Source organism: Xiphophorus hellerii, chromosome 21 (assembly GCF_003331165.1).
Source record: "Xiphophorus hellerii strain 12219 chromosome 21, Xiphophorus_hellerii-4.1, whole genome shotgun sequence".
Classification (NCBI taxonomy): domain Eukaryota; kingdom Metazoa; phylum Chordata; class Actinopteri; order Cyprinodontiformes; family Poeciliidae; genus Xiphophorus; species Xiphophorus hellerii.
This window is the reverse complement of record NC_045692.1, coordinates 7147613-7163571: the sequence shown is the minus strand read 5'-3', so window position 1 is coordinate 7163571 and position 15959 is coordinate 7147613. Positions and strand designations below refer to the sequence as shown.

Here is a 15959-nt window from a genome sequence, read left to right as displayed (position 1 = left end):
GAGGCTGTTCTCAAGGGCATCACAGTACAGCTGAGATTAAATTACGCTTTCGTTATTTACATTTGCTAATCAGGGGTCTTCTGAAAACACGGGGTTGCTCCGAATTTTATTTAGGGGTGTCGCATTAAAATAAGCTGAATACAAATCCATGCCACACTTGTCTATTTTTTATGGTTTTCTGTAGTTCTCCTTCCATTTTACAGATATGTGATTATTTGTGTTACTCTCTGAAATAACATTCCATCCATCCATCCATCCATCCATCCATCCATCCATCCATCCATCCATCCATCCATCTATCCATCTATCCATCTATCCATCTATCCATCTATCTATCTATCTATCTATCTATCTATCTATCTATCTATCTATCTATCTATCTATCTATCTATCTATCTATCTATCTATCTATCTATCTGGTGATGTCACTTGGTGCGCCTCCCCTGCAGTCCACATAAGGACTGAAATATTTAAATATTTCTCCCCCACTTCAAACTTTTCCTCCTTGTCCTCTCCCCTCCTCGGCGCCGCCTCCAGACAGAGCACCGGGGACCGGTGGGTGTGATGCCGCTGAACGCGTGGCTTCCGTACCGCTGTCAGCGCGCGCTCTCTGCGGTTCCTCGGTCATAAAAAAAAAAAAACAACAACAACAAAGACGCCGCGAGGCAGCAGCTCCGCGTGGGAAAAAAAAAGAGAAAGGACTGAGGACCCAGGGAGGAAAGTGGCCGCCCGGAGCCTGGCAGCATGAGGGTCCTTCTGAGCGTCCTGTACCCGCTCCTTTCCCTCACCGTGTTCGGACTCTATCCGTCCATGGTGAGTTTGCTTCTTCCTAGATTTTGCCTCGTCTGCTGCCCCACACTTGTTCCTCCTGAATGACAATGAAATACTGCACTTACTGCCATTTATGTTGGAGTTTGATATTCGGAGCGATGCGCCGTTGCTCGTTTCTTTATACTGACGATACAAACTCAACTGAGAACTCCTAGATAATGTTACCATTACTGGCTTACCCTGATTTAATTTGACTAGTGGATTTAAAGTTGGGATATTGGCTTTGTGGCACGGTTCCTAATTTGTTCTGGAAAAGACAGACTGAATGTATTTCTGTAAGAATGAAATATGTAAAAAAAATAAAATAGGTGAACAGGAATAAGCAACAAGCACGTCAACATTAGTAATAGTGACTGCCTTCATCAATGGTGATTCTCCATCTTCCAACATAACCTGTGCACTGTTAAAAAATGTCTGTAAAAATAACTGTAAAAAACTGTGAAAAGGCAAAATTGATAATAACTGATAGTGATGAAGCTACACTTTCATTCCCCTCCCCCAAACTCTAATTTATGTTAAAAGGCATTAAATATTACAGTTAGGCAAAAGGAGTTGGAAAAATTCCTGAAACTAAGCAAAATTACATATAATCAGGATTACACTTCTGTATCAAATTTCTGTAGATTTAAAGAAACAGAAAATGATGTGATGGTTTTCTACTGTACATCATCATCTCATTTCAATCTGTCAGATTTGAAGCTTAATTAGCATTAGACAAAAATAAGGTATTAACTATCACACTGAAATGAAATGAACTATATCCTACTGTGACATACAGGGGGTTTGTAGTTTGTAGTAAATTTCTGGCAGCAGCATTTTGCAAGATTTTACCATTAATTCCTTTTTTTTTTTTTTTTACAATGCATTAATACCTTATGTGGCTTGTGTATATGCTCTGCACTGTCATGCTTTTGTGTCACAGTCTCAGTACCCTACACAAAAAAACCCCACATTCATCTTTATGTCTGCCTGTTCCTGTCAAGATGCTGGCTTATTGCTTGAACCTAACCTTGAGAGGTTTTGTTGGCAATGGAGATGCATGCTCAGATCATGGTAAGACTAAAGTGCAATAACAAAAAGTCGCATATGATAAATGGGAGGGACACTGTGCTGCTTGGGGATCAGGGTCTCTGTGAGATAGTGATTAGTCGGGGAGCTGCTGTCCACTCGGTGAATCCGAGATATCGTCGCTCTGCTTCTCTGCCTTTGCAGAAAAACAGAATTAAAACCAGTTTTCTAAACCCTTTTTTTTTTTTTTTACGGTTCTGTGAAGATGTAATTGCTCATTCGCTCTCTAAAATCAGATTCTTTGGCTAAGAGATTGGTGACTAATCAATTAGAGCACTAATCACTAGTCAGTAGTCACTAGTTTGTTAGTCAGCTCATGCCTTATGTCATTTGCCAGGAGGAAATACAGTTCAGGACTGATATTAAAATGATTTGACGTTTGGCTGATACAGATTTTTCTCGATTCTAATGATTAAGAACACAGAACAGTGGGGGAAAGTGCAGAAAAGGAACTAAAATATATATTAATTGTACAATATGTACTATAAGATATATATTCCAAACCTTTTTTTTCCCTTCGATTACAATCTGTTTTCTAAAACATTATCAAAATACAACATTGGTTGATGCATTTACTGTCTGGAAATGGTAGGATTTCTCAGTTTTGACTGCTTAAACAAATACAAGGAAGAATGTTTTATATTTTTAGTATTTGACCCATTGTTCCCAAATCAGACGCTATCTAGACAAAATCGGCTAATCAGTTCCGCCGGCCAACAGATTGGTGCGTCTCTACCCGTTACTGCTTGGTGCTTGTCTAATGCATTTGGTCTTGATATTTTAGATGGATTTCTAAAGTTCTCAGTTCATAAGAAAGTCGTAAAATTACTTTCGGTGAACTATCCCTATGCAATTATCCTTGTGCATATTGTTGGCTCTATGAAGACAGTTTTTATCTTTCATCGGCTTTTGATAATAATTGCCAAGCTGCCATTAAGGCAAAAAAAAAAAAAAAGGATACATTATTTTATCTAGAGCTGCATGCAAATTGCTTCAGCCTTTCAGCCTCGGTGTTTTTGATTTGTCTGGGAAGACGAACCTTTCATGGTATTATACAGAGCTGGAAATGATTAAGCTGTCAGTCTCGGGCTGTCAGGCCTTGTACAGGAGGCTTTGTTCAGGGGTGGCAGTCATTACTTCTCGGCATTTAACTGTATGTGTTTGCGGATGACCCAGAACGACCCCTGCAGCCGTTCACACAAGCTTTAGCTTTGCAATTTTAGGAGAGCATTTTAAGTAGCCGCTTTCTGAAATAAAGGGGAGTATATGTTGAGCTAATGGTATGGATTTTTCTTTGTTGTGGTGATTCGGTTTGGCATCTATTGCTGCTGCGGTGTTCATAAAAGATCCCTTAAGAGCTTTTGGGATATAATGGAATATTTGCATGGAGATGTTTCCCCCCTATTATCTGGGCCTGCTGGATAGTTGCACAGTGGCTGCTAATGGGACCCAGTTACTATTCTCATCATAACTACAGTTAAGGTTTTACTCCTGTGACTGGAAGACATGTGGTTAAAGGAGACAGATAATCTCAAAGGGAGCGGTGTTATGTATGAACAAGTTTTGTAAACTTTGTCATTTCATAATGTTATTCACTCATGAAAGCCCAAATGTTTGCCCCCAAAACTCTGCCATGGAGTTGCAGTCCTATAGAGCATCTCGCCCATGCAACTTCCTCGCTCAGCTCCTTCAGACTTGCAGCAGCAAAGAGCAAACACCTGGCGGAACTGCAAGGGCGGGGTGTTCTGTGGGACACACAAACTACTTCTCAGTCCAATGCTCCTAAGAATGGTTGTTTATGCCACCATGAGAAGCATATGTTTTTGTTCTTTTATTTAATAATGAGGGTCCATCTGAAAACATAGTATAATTTTATGGCGTAGGAGTTCATAAGCTTCTTACTAGGGGTGCACCGATTTATTGGTGCCGATTTTCTTAAATGTTGGAGATCGGTGATCAGCCGATTTTTACACATGAAGCCGATCTTATCCACCGATCTTATCTAGCTTGGCAAATGTGTAAGAATCAACCACTGTCCTCTTTTGCTCTCCGGTGAGAAAGGTTTGACTGACAGACCGGCCCTCCAAGTTATATTTGCACATTTATAATAAGCAATAGTGACCCCACTGTTGCGAGCTCAACAACTTTCTTGCTATATTGAGCAACATTTCAGACCAGAAAAAAATTGATATCGGCCAAAATCGGTATCTTAAGCTTTTTAGAAGATCGGTAATCGGCAATCGCCCAGAAAACTGCAATCAGTGCACCCCTACTTCTTACTTCTTCCTACTCCTTTTTGCGCATGTTACGATTATTGTAGTACAAAAAATATGTGTCTTTTGCATTCCTTATTCATGTCTGTTACTTTTAAATTGTTAGGATGGCATGCTGAAAATTGAGTGTCGGACAGAGCAGGAGCTTCTTAAAGAGACATAGGCCCAATTTCAAGGTGTTACATTTCTTTTATGTCATGTTTTATACAGAGAGCATTTTGATTACAACTGAAGGTAACATAGTTACTTGATTGTGCTACAAAATGGCACTATCTTCCTGGTAATGACAAAACCCTAACATGCTACACAATTTGGCTACTGATTTTATTACAGTTAAGAACTGTATACCTTAGGGCTGCACAATATATCACAAATATTGCAATATCAGTGTAGTGCTTGATTTAAAAACACTTCATACAATCCTAGAAAATTTAACAGCAATAAAGTGATTTATGAGGTGGATCAGAGCATTATGAAATGGACCATTTATTATCAAACATCTTTAGTGGTCATTTTGAAAACTGGTGCACCTTTATGAAAATGTGGGTCCATATCGACAGCAAACAATAATATTACTGCTATGTTAATATCGGCCAACTTCTATGGGACTTATGTCATGTATTATGTTAAAAAAGAAAAGACTGTCATCAGTCAAAGTTCCTATACAGACCAAAAGGCCACCATCACTCAAATCTAAAACAGATGGGTAAAAATGCCACCGCTTAGCAGCTAGGAAGAGAGAAGCTGTTCAAATGAGAGTTCAGACTGCATGCAGTGTCCCTTGTTGGTAAATCACATAACTATGTTGATGCCAGGAGGCCAATCAGATGGAAAGATTCAAACTGGAAACATAAACAGATTTGTATGGATTAAAGTTCAGAAGACAATTATGATAATCACCCACGTTTGCTTCAGCTCCACCATCCACAGCAGGACCTGATCTGTCAGGGCTTGGGGATTGTCGAAGCCAAATGTGTACGGTCAAACATCTTCCGACTCGAACGAAACACACGATTTAGATAGAATGCCTGCTGAAAAAAATTCTCAAAAAGTAGGTTTCCGCTGCCATCTGATCAGCTCTATCCTGATGCCTGTTGTGATGTCATTAGACAATGCAAACGTTTGTGAAGCATTTAGTTGAAATTTTGCAGTGAACATTCATATGCAGTTGTGTTTTTATTTCTGTGTAAATTTGTCAGGGGAAAATACACCACATAATAGCGACTCTAAGGACTACTTACACCCCGAAGACTTAGAGTTTTGTATACAGAAGGGCTGAAGCTAAAATGCATCTAATGTTTTTCATCGTGAAGCTTAATTTGCTTTAGAAAGTTGGGTTTAAAAAAGTCCTTGCCTTGGTCTATTTTCCAAGCACATACTCCAGGCATCCTGCGAAACATCGTATGCCCATAACACACTGACAAAGAAAGTTATTTCTCCAGCAAAGTGTTAAATATGAATTTTAAAATATGAAACATTCTTCTGTTGAGTTGGATATGCTCCCTTTGACAGATTTTTAACAGACTAAAAAGTTCTTTCTGTCGATCTTTAACTTCTAAAAAGAAATATGACAATGCAATGCCCAGTTTGAAATGGTCAAGGCTAACATGACCTTGGTGCGGCAAAGCAAAATCACAACAATTCTAATACATTATGGAAAATGCGTTGGATGTTTCTTGATTAGTTTTGTTATACAACATTTTCACATTTCTGCATTTCTGCCTCGGGTCTCAATAGTGCAGGAAGGTACATTATTCCATCCAAAGATTTTTATTTCGGTATTGTACATTTGAATACACAGAAAAGCTTTGATGTAAATTCTGTTTTACCTCTGGCTGTATGTTTAAGGTTGGTGTCAAGATTCCTTTCTATTTACCGCTACTCATCTTCCTGTCAACTCTGAACAGCTTTCCCCCTTATTAGGGTTCTGCCACCAAGGGGTGGTGGTGTGTTCTGCAGGGTTAGTTTTCTGCCACACTCTACTTTACATTTAGCTAAATAAGGTCAGATGTAGGGTAGGGTACCCTACTGCTCTATTCATCCACTAGGGGTCGCTACAGTTTATTTCACAGGGTTTAAAGTGACTTAACAGTGAACCGGAAGTGATGGGCTTTGTCGCCACCTTCTGAAGCAAGCAAGCTAAATTAACCCTAAAACTACTTCTTAGAGTATTGCCCAACGTGGTGACTTGATGTTGAATGTTGTAAAGTATTGAGACAGATGTTTTTCATTCTGCATGTGGGTTTTGGCAAGTTAGTTTTGAGCTAATGGAAATGCCAGTGTTTCATGGGTTATTTTGTACATTAGCAGCTAATTAGCACAATGCTGGCTCTTTATTGCACAGTGGTGTGTAAGGCTGATGTTTATTGTACTGTAAAGTGTTCAAGGAGTAAATGCACTTTACAGTTTGTTGTTTAAATCAAACATAATTGGTGACGTGATGCTAATATCATACTTTAAAGATTTAAATCTGCGCTTTAAGTTTGTGTTGATTTGGATACACAAGATTAAGATTAAATCCCATGTAACGACAATGCTGCATGTTTATTTGTACTTTACAGTCATATTTTATCAAATAGAATATGTGACTCAATGAGGCACATTTGTCATAATAAAGTACAGTTTGAATATAAAACCCTTTAAGAAGGTATTAACCTTTCATTAAGCCCACATTTCTGTATCAAAAATTTGGTTTTTTTTGTATTTATCTGATGTAAATGTTTATTTAGCAGGAGTAAATGAAATATTTATTTGGCCAGAAGTAAAGGTTTGAGAATAATATGACATTTTCAATAAGACTCCAATTTACTGAATATGTCTGTTTTCACTGGTATGAGATGTTGATGCTTTTGAAATTGATGGAATCTCTATCCAGTCTTTCACATTTTTCTTCCAAAGCAAGCAAAGCACTAGTAAAAGAATAATGAAGGTCAAAACATAACTTTTAAAGACAGAAGTTTTACTGTGTAATAAGGCTGTAATCATTTTTCATGCATTCTGAACCTGCAATGTTTATAGACCTACATATATTTGACGTACTTTGCCCATTTGACTAATGTTACTTTATTATTCAAATGACTTTCTTGCTGTAGTTGAGCTGAACTCTCTTACACCAGGTAAAGTTTCAAGTACAGTAAAAACAAATCCATCCTCTGTAGCATTGATATGACAGACCAACACTACGAAACGCATTAACGTGAAGTGAAAGGCAAAGGCTTCCTGCTTTTCTCATTTTTGAAGTTATGAGTTGCATTCGTGTTTCATCTGATATCTCTGAGTCCAGCTGTGTTTAATAAACTCCAGCTGTTCTGTGAAGACCTCTGAGGTTTGTTAGGGAGCATTAGTTAACAAGCAGCACAATGAAGACCAAGAAACACATCAGATAGGTCAAAGAAGTCGTAGAGAAGTTTAGAGCACAGTTCGATAATCAAATAATACCCAAAACACTAAATATCGCCCAGATTTCTGGTCAATCCATTGTCTGAAAACAGAAAAAATATGCCTAAACTAACAGGCCAGGGGAAGGAGAGGAATAGTCAGAGAAACAGCTGAATGGTCCATAGTAACTGATACCAAAATCCACATGTATTAGTCGTGTTTTCCACACATCTGACCATAAAATCTCCCATTTGCAGTTTGCCACAGCAAGTGTACATGAAAACGAAGTTTTTTTGCCAACTTGCAAAGCACTATGTGTGACAGATAACCAGCAACACACGAGTCCCTGAATATACCATTCCCACTGTCAAAAATGGTGATGGCAGCATAACATGATGGAGAGTCTTTTCTTTAACAATTACATTTTCTTTTGGGATCAGTTAAGTATTTTTCCATTTGAATTTGAAAGGAAAGCCGCTTTCAAATGGACGGGAAGATGGGTGGGGCTACATATGGTGAAGCCCTGTTGGACTTGAGTCTGGGCAGAGATTCATCTTTAGTCCTAAACACACAGCCAGAGTTTTTCAAAGCAAAACATATTCAAGGCTTCTCCCAGAAAACCTGCCAAGTCCATTGGTAGGGATGCTAGGGCAGTCAGCCAATGTGTTTTTGAGTTAAAAAATGTTTAAAGTTGACAGAAAATTTCAAAGTATCACTAGGTAATTATGCTATTGGAAGACAATTAACAATATTTCAACACCGGCTATAAAGTCTTAAAAGGGCAAACATAACAAAATACATTTTAAATCTACATTTTTTTTTTTTTGCATGACTTGCCACTATATTAAGTTGTTAGCATTTAAAGCGGTAAAGACAGGAAGTGGTTCAAGAGTTTTAGTGAATACACACCTGTACTTTGCTGCTATTGTACTTCCAACTGTTTCACCAAAGAGACTCTTTAACCCTTCTTTGCTGTCACAGTTACTAGTGCCTTATAATTAAATAAACAAACAAAGCTTAGCCTGGTGGGGATGCAAGTAAAGCCACTTTAGGTCAGCACTGAACATGAGCACTGCGTGGATGATTTGAGTCTTTCCACATAGTTTCACTCACAGATTGGGCTTCGGCACCTGTAGGACGGGGTGATTTGTGTAGGCACTTGCCCTCTTGTTAGCCATTGTAAGTAGGTGGCAGGCACACGCAACGCGCTACTCTCAGAAAAGGCTCGCATCTAAACCCAAAAGGCAGCGGCGTTAAGCCTCCGCTTCCACTGAAAGGTTTTAGGTCACATAATGAGACTCTGATCACGTAAACAAAACAAATAACAAAACATGAAATGAAGTGTGGCCATGACAGGAAAGATCACACAGAGAAAATGTGACGCCCTGTCATTAATACAGCGTCCCGTTGCTTGTTATTCATTTCAAACATACAGGGTGCTTTTGAAGTAATTTTCGTAGGGGGCATCGCCTACCTCGAGCTGCCACCATTTCTTGCATATTTGATGTTCTTTTCATTCTCGCATTAGCATTTATCTTGATAACGTGCCCGGGGTAATTTATCTGGGTTTGCAACAAATTAAAAGATGCCGAAGGTCTCATTTCTCCCGCGACTATTTTTCACCCGGGAGGTAAACTGAAGATGTCACTTTTGAACCATTTGTCAACACAGTTAGGCCGCAAAACCGACAGGAAAATGATTACCTGAGAGTACTCATCTGAAAACTGATCCATCAACATCGGCAGTATGAATATCTGTAATTACAAAATGCGGCTTTGATTTAAATGACGAATGTGATGCTTTAAACATTATTTATTTATTTATTTTCTTAACTCCTTTGTACTCCGCTGAGCGAATGCGGCTCCGATAATAACACGTCTAGCCATAATTACAGGAGTTGTGACGTGATGTTGAAACTACCAGGGGCACAGTTAGAGCTCTCTCCTTCTCCATGATGACTGTAATTACGGCCCAAGAAGTCTCCGTATCAGATAGATATCACTTCAAGGGAGCTAAAAGGCTGGAATGTGAGGCAAAGCCATTTGTGACCTCCATGTATTTATTCTGTACTTCAGCCGCAGGAGACTTTTTAATTCGTTACTGTAATGAGGACAAAATGTAAAATAACCTACTTAGTCACTGTAAATGCAGGAGTTTATACAGAAGCACAAGAAGACGAGTTTATTTCAACTTTGTATAAAATTTAAAGGTTTTTGACAGTCTCAACTAAAAGCAGAAAATGTTTTGGTGGTGATTATTTATTTGAATAATTTGTTGTTTGGTTGTAGTTTTACAATGATATACCTTAAATATCCACAATTATCCAGATCTCTTGCTCTTTCTCTTTCCCTCTCTTTGATAGAGGAATTGCTATATATCTTCAGAATTTGAGACTAGCGGTGGGACTGGATTATTAATTATTTATTGTTTCATCTAAAACCATATATCGATAAAAAGAACACTTACAATTTATAAGCTATTGAATGGACACATGAGCTCAGCAACAAAAATATTCTTAGTTTTTAATTTATTTAGGTTTTTCAACCATTAGATTGGTGCTAAGTGCTATTTTTATGCCCAATCAGTTTTCAAACATTTTAGGAATCCCTGATCATTCCCTTTAAAAAATACTTCTTTAGAAGTGGGAACTATGGACGCTGACATTTTCTTTTCCAATTAAAAGAACATATTTTAGACTTGAATAGCTTCAATAGCAGACTAGCTCCTTTTAGCACAACTGGCACACAACAACAGCCTTGTCCAATTAACCCCCGGTGGACCAAGAGCCTGCATCGTTTTGTTTGCAGATGTTGTTTGTGTGTCAGATTAATGGGTGGTACTGGAAACATGCTGCAAAGGTTCCGGCTCGGGACTTTTGTATGGAAACCCCCTTCTTCCCCCCCACCCCCCTCAGACAAATACAATTAATTGTGCCAAAATTTTCAATGTATTGAAATCTATGAAATCAATTAACACAATCACAATGACACATTAAAATCCCAGCCTTAAACACACCTTTAAGTCTCAGACTTAAAAACTGCCATACAAAAGGTAACAGCTGTAAATTTCAAATTCGGTTTGTATTTCTGGGAAGCTAATTACTATTCCATTAAAGCCGTAGCTTTAATAAATTTCCTCTTTCTTAAGTTATTGTTCTGCAAACTCTATAATCACTGCATATGAAATTGACGCCGACGAGGAATTTTCACCATTTCGTCGACCAGCGAGCAAAGCATGGTCTCTGCTATCCTCACAGAACACAATGAACTAGTTAGCAAGCTTTGCTGGGCATTTAAAAGGATGCTTGTGCTTGCAGATTGTTTTTTCTTTTATTTGAAGCAACAAGTCTGGGCACTTTGATGAACGTCTTACCAAGAACTATTCGGTTCTCTCGAACTGCTGTGAAGCAAAGGAAAGTGGTTGAAGCAAATGAATTGCTCTATAACTTCAAAGAGCCTGCTGGAATGTGCTGATCATATTAATGCGGTGGTATTTACTAGCTAAAAGCTGTTTTTAAAGGAACAGACGTCGTCTTGCTTCCAGATCGAGACGGAGGTGTAGTTAAAAGGCTCTGAGGCAGCTTTAGCTTTCCATCCCGCTGACACCACTGCAGAATGTAATTAGAAAGAGAGAATTTCAAAGGGTTCTTTGAGAGCCAAGAAAAAAAAAAAAGATGATCAGGTGAACAACCTTTGACACAACATTTTATAAAATCTGGTCATTCCTGAATCTGTACGTCTACATTGACGTGGCATGTTCACATTCCACCATGTGTTGGAATATCTCTGTTAAACTGAGATAACCTGCAATAACACATGCAAGCGACTTATAGAGATTTTGTCCAGCGTAGCGTTACACCATGAGATGGAGTCGTAATTACAGAAATGATCTGGTATTATGTAGAGATGCAAACAGAAATCAGCTGTTGTGTTCTCCATTGAACATTTGAATGGAGAAACCTTACATACACAACCACACAGGTGTTGATATTAGCATGTTTTCATTTACACTGCAGTTGTCACTAAATTCATGATGTATTAACTTGTAGCATGTACTTTTCAGTGATGTTATTGTATATGCAGTTGTTTGTTGCCGTGGTTTCAGTTTTTTCTCTCTTTCTGCAGGTGTAGCAGCAGACTTTTAAGATGCTGACTTGTATTCTCTCTGTCCTTTTTTCTCTCCTCTACTCTTATCTTCTCCATTACCTTTAAACTATTTCTCCGCCCTGCCTTTCTTTCTTTCCCCTTTCTTTTCTGTCTCAGATTCCATTATTATTATTTGAAATAAACATTTTCCAATCTAGTTTACATATTAAGTGGAGCATCATAGCAAAAACCCTAATGAACCTTATATTTACTCCTTGTAAATATGTTGGGTCTCACCTTGACAACCAGACAACAATTCTGAGTGGCATGTTGCTGGACAGGAGACTTTAAAAAAATCAGCCTCTGACTGGAGTTGTTTGATTTACACTTTACAAGACACTTTGATACTCAAAAATCTGATCTTTTTTTTTTTTTATCAATGCACTATATGTAACTCTACCAGATTGTGCACCACCAACACTCTTCTATGTGGGGGCTGTTACTGAGTTAAGAAAACTCACAGTTGGCTGTTTTTAGTTCAAATGAAGTCAGAAGAAGGACAAATATGTAGGAATCAATTTTAAAATGAAAATGTGTTTATGCCATAACATACTGTGACATGTCAGCAGTTTTAGCTGCAATAAAGTACAATGTGTTGAAATCAATTAGCACAAAAGAGAAAACAGGATTTTCAGCAGACAACAGGAAGTCTGAAAGTATTACAGCAAATTTGCTTTTTTTATCGTGAACGTTCAACATAACACAGGTTATGTTGACATTTTTAGAGTTAGCCTAAACATCTACATTGTTGATAAGTAACACTGCAGTTGTTATTTGCTATGCAACTAATGCTAACTATGTTTAATGTTCTAAATGCTAATATAAAATGCTATACTCTGTTTAAAAACTATTCATTTTGGGGGGGGTTTAAAGTAGTTATTAAAACCCTCAATTAAATCTTCTGCTCTCTTACACATGGCATATACTGTATCTTCTCATGCTAGGAGGGCTAGGAAAATTATTGTGAATATTACCTGTAGTTGCTAAAGAGAAATCTGAATTATTTAAAATTGGTATCTGCAAGTCAAAGCTTCACATAAAGCAGAGATTGGAAATCGGGCACAAAATCCCCATTGCTGCATCTCTAGTTTAAAGTACTGCCTACGCGTCCGTGCATAAAATTTAATTACAATAACTCTTGCAAGGCTATGTATTTATTCCTTTCAGCTTATGTACTTCAGCAAAACACTGTGAAGCAGACATTTAACCCAGACCAACACCAACAATTAGTGACAAGAAGTCGAGGTACAAAGAAGCTCTTCGTTGTTTATCTTTGCTTACACCTTAATAAGTTTGTGTTGACAGCTGCTTAGTATTCTGCTCGAGTCTTGCAGTGTGCCACTCAGCACTGCCCGGAGCTGCCCACCGACTTTACCTCACCGATAATGTTTGATGACTGTTTCATTATCGTCCGTCGTGGTGCTCGTGACTGACACGTCTTCTTGTTCAGGCCCCAGGAATTCATTGAAGCGCACCCTAGAGAAGACGCGCAAGAGTGTGAACAAGATAATACGGCAGCTCATTCGGAGACTTTCTGGGCCAGAATGAGCCGAGGTGCAGCAGAATTATCTATTCAATCTCCTCTTTGCCGAGGTCAGAAAAGGCGGGAAGGTGGCACGCCTGTAGGAAATTAATCTCCCCGCATGCCTTTCATAAGAGTCAAATCTGACAGAGAAGATGGCTTTTTCTTTTTGCCTTGTTGTCCCACCCTCCCCACCTCTCAACAGTGTTCGCTCTTTCTTTGTCAGTGTCTTCTTGTGGCTTTTTTTTCCCAGCCTTGGGATTATTGCTGTTGCTCCTCTGCTCATGGGCGTAACCATTTGTCACTGCTGTCCTAGATGTCTGCATCATTGTGGTTACAGAGCTGGCTGCACATGCAAGTTCATCTTCCCCCTGCCATTAGAGCTAAAATGTTAACTCGTTTAAGTGGTATGATCATCAGTTACAGTAGCGACGTGCACGTACTACTTCACTGGCCTCCTGTCCCCTGGTGGCTTCTTGCTTAGACAGCTTGATAAATGACTGGAGCGATAGCATCTGTTTAGGGCCTCTGTCTTATGCCAGGCAGCGTGGCAGCATTGTTATGATCAAGACTTAGCTTTGTGGAAGTCGCTGCCACCCTGATTTTGTCTTTGAGTGTAATTAAAACATCTGTATCGCACAATTTCAAACATTGACTAGCTAATTCTAACCCAGATTCAGAGAAAGGTAAAATGAAAAGTCCAAAAATCTGACTAAGGTGTGTTGAAGCAGAGACACGTTGAAATGTTGGAGGGCACGGGCCCTTGAGGCCTGGATTTGAACACTTTTTGCATAGGAAGTCATCATGCCTTTTGGTAAATGATACCTTCTTACACATCTATCACCAACTTACTGTATATAATTGCTGTCCACCACCACTATGGAATTTATGCAACTAAATACTATTTAATGTTATGCTACTATATGCAGATGCTCTGTCTGCACTGGTGAAGAATCACTCAGCTCTTCATGCAGAATGCTTGGAGTGTCTCCAATCAATGGCAGCTGGACCTATTGTGCGATTAGTTCTGCTATAATTATTCAACCTCTAGAGATAAGGTTCTTATGCATTCTGATAAAATATCTAATAATTTTATCAGAATTATACAATTATTATAATTGAGATCTCAACAAAGGAGATCTCAACAAAGATCTCCCTTGTTGAGATCTACAATTGCTTTTCCAAGAAGGATCTGGCAAGATAACAGCACCTTTTACAGATATCAACATTCACATTTAAGTGGAGAAATACATAAAATATTAAAAACGGCTCATAAAAAACATAACTATCAAAAGCATTAACAGTTAAAACTCTCTTCTTCCTGATCTTTCGACAATGCGAGCCACTTTCTCTGTAAATTTAGACTTTTACTGAAAGCCATTCGTGGAATTTAATTGAGTATTTTCAAGGTTTAGATAAGATAGAGGGGGAATAAAGAATATGGGCATATATTTGTATTCAAAAACCTTATTGACATCCATTCATTCATAGCTTTCAGTCTGAAAAGTTGGATATTGTGTACAAACGTTTTTATAGCGCATTGAACTCTCGTTATTGAACTCTTTCTTTCATCGTCAAGAATCACCACAGTACAATTAGAGGGAGTGGTGACGACACGGCAAACGTTTTGCACTCTGGTGTGCCCTGATGCGGTGCAACCCTGTGACCTCTGCACCTGCCATCTCAATGCACATGCACTATGTAAAACAGTAGTGCGTCAAGATCTGCTACGCACACAAAGACGTAACAGGAATTGATGTCCCACAAAATGCCTCATTTCATCAAGTTGAGCTCCATGTACCTCACATTTTTTAATACCCCAACATACATGGCAAGATGTCAAACATTGTGACAGCAGCAATAAGGCTTGTAACGCTGTGGCTGCTGCTGCTGTGTGAATTATTTGCCAAGCTACCTTCATTCTTCTTTAATGACCTGGCTCAGCGGCAAGGAAGGTGTGACACTTCATCTTTTACACCACCATAACAAAACAGTGACAACGGCTTATCAAAATTAGACGATTTGTTGCCTGGGGGTCACGCTATTACTGCAGAGGGAGTCCTTTACCTGTCACTGTTTATCAAAGGTGTATTTATAAGAGACAGATTTTTGCCAAGGCCACTGGCATTCTTCCTTTTTTCTTCTTCATCATCTTCTTCTCCTATCCTATCCTTGGAATCTCATCTCAGGTAATCCTCTGAGAATTTTCACAAATTGCCAGAATGATCCTGTGGCAGAACCGCAGATCGAATTGGCCGTGTGAAAATACCTAAAGAAATTATATTAAAGGGCCGAGGCTGTCTATGCCAGAGCAGAGATTTGTTTAGAGCAGCGGTACAGTCACACTGAGAATCATGATTGCAGCTATAAAAAACATAAACAGGATCATTTCTTTGCCAGTTTCTCAAGTGAAAAACGGGGGGGATGGGGAACAACATTTTTAAAAATATAGCTTCTAGTGCTGCTGTAACGAATAAAAACACTGAGTCACTACAGAACTTGGTAGAAATAATATAGTAGGGAAATACATTTCCCACAACTTTTATATACAAACTTTAATGTATTTTGTGGGATTATACCTGACAACCCATGTCAGTAACATATGGAATCGTGATACGATTGCTAAGTATTGCAATGACGATTTTGACCATGATAAATCCGATTTTTCTTCTGTGAAAGATTTAGCATCTCATTAAATAAAAACATATATTAAGTATATTTTCAGTGTAAGTATAAGGAGCA

At 38.6% G+C, this 15959-nt stretch overlaps 1 protein-coding gene across 1 annotated transcript in view; it reads left to right on the top strand.

The window, feature by feature from the left end:
* Positions 1 to 524: 524 nt before the first annotated feature.
* The window catches only part of olfm3a (olfactomedin 3a), a 37126-nt gene continuing 21691 nt past the window's right edge, over positions 525 to 15959 (top strand). The window contains exon 1 of the mRNA XM_032552089.1: positions 525 to 813. Coding sequence (XP_032407980.1) covers positions 745 to 813 — 69 coding nt within the window. The 5' untranslated portion in view covers positions 525 to 744. The remainder of the gene's footprint in view (positions 814 to 15959) is intronic.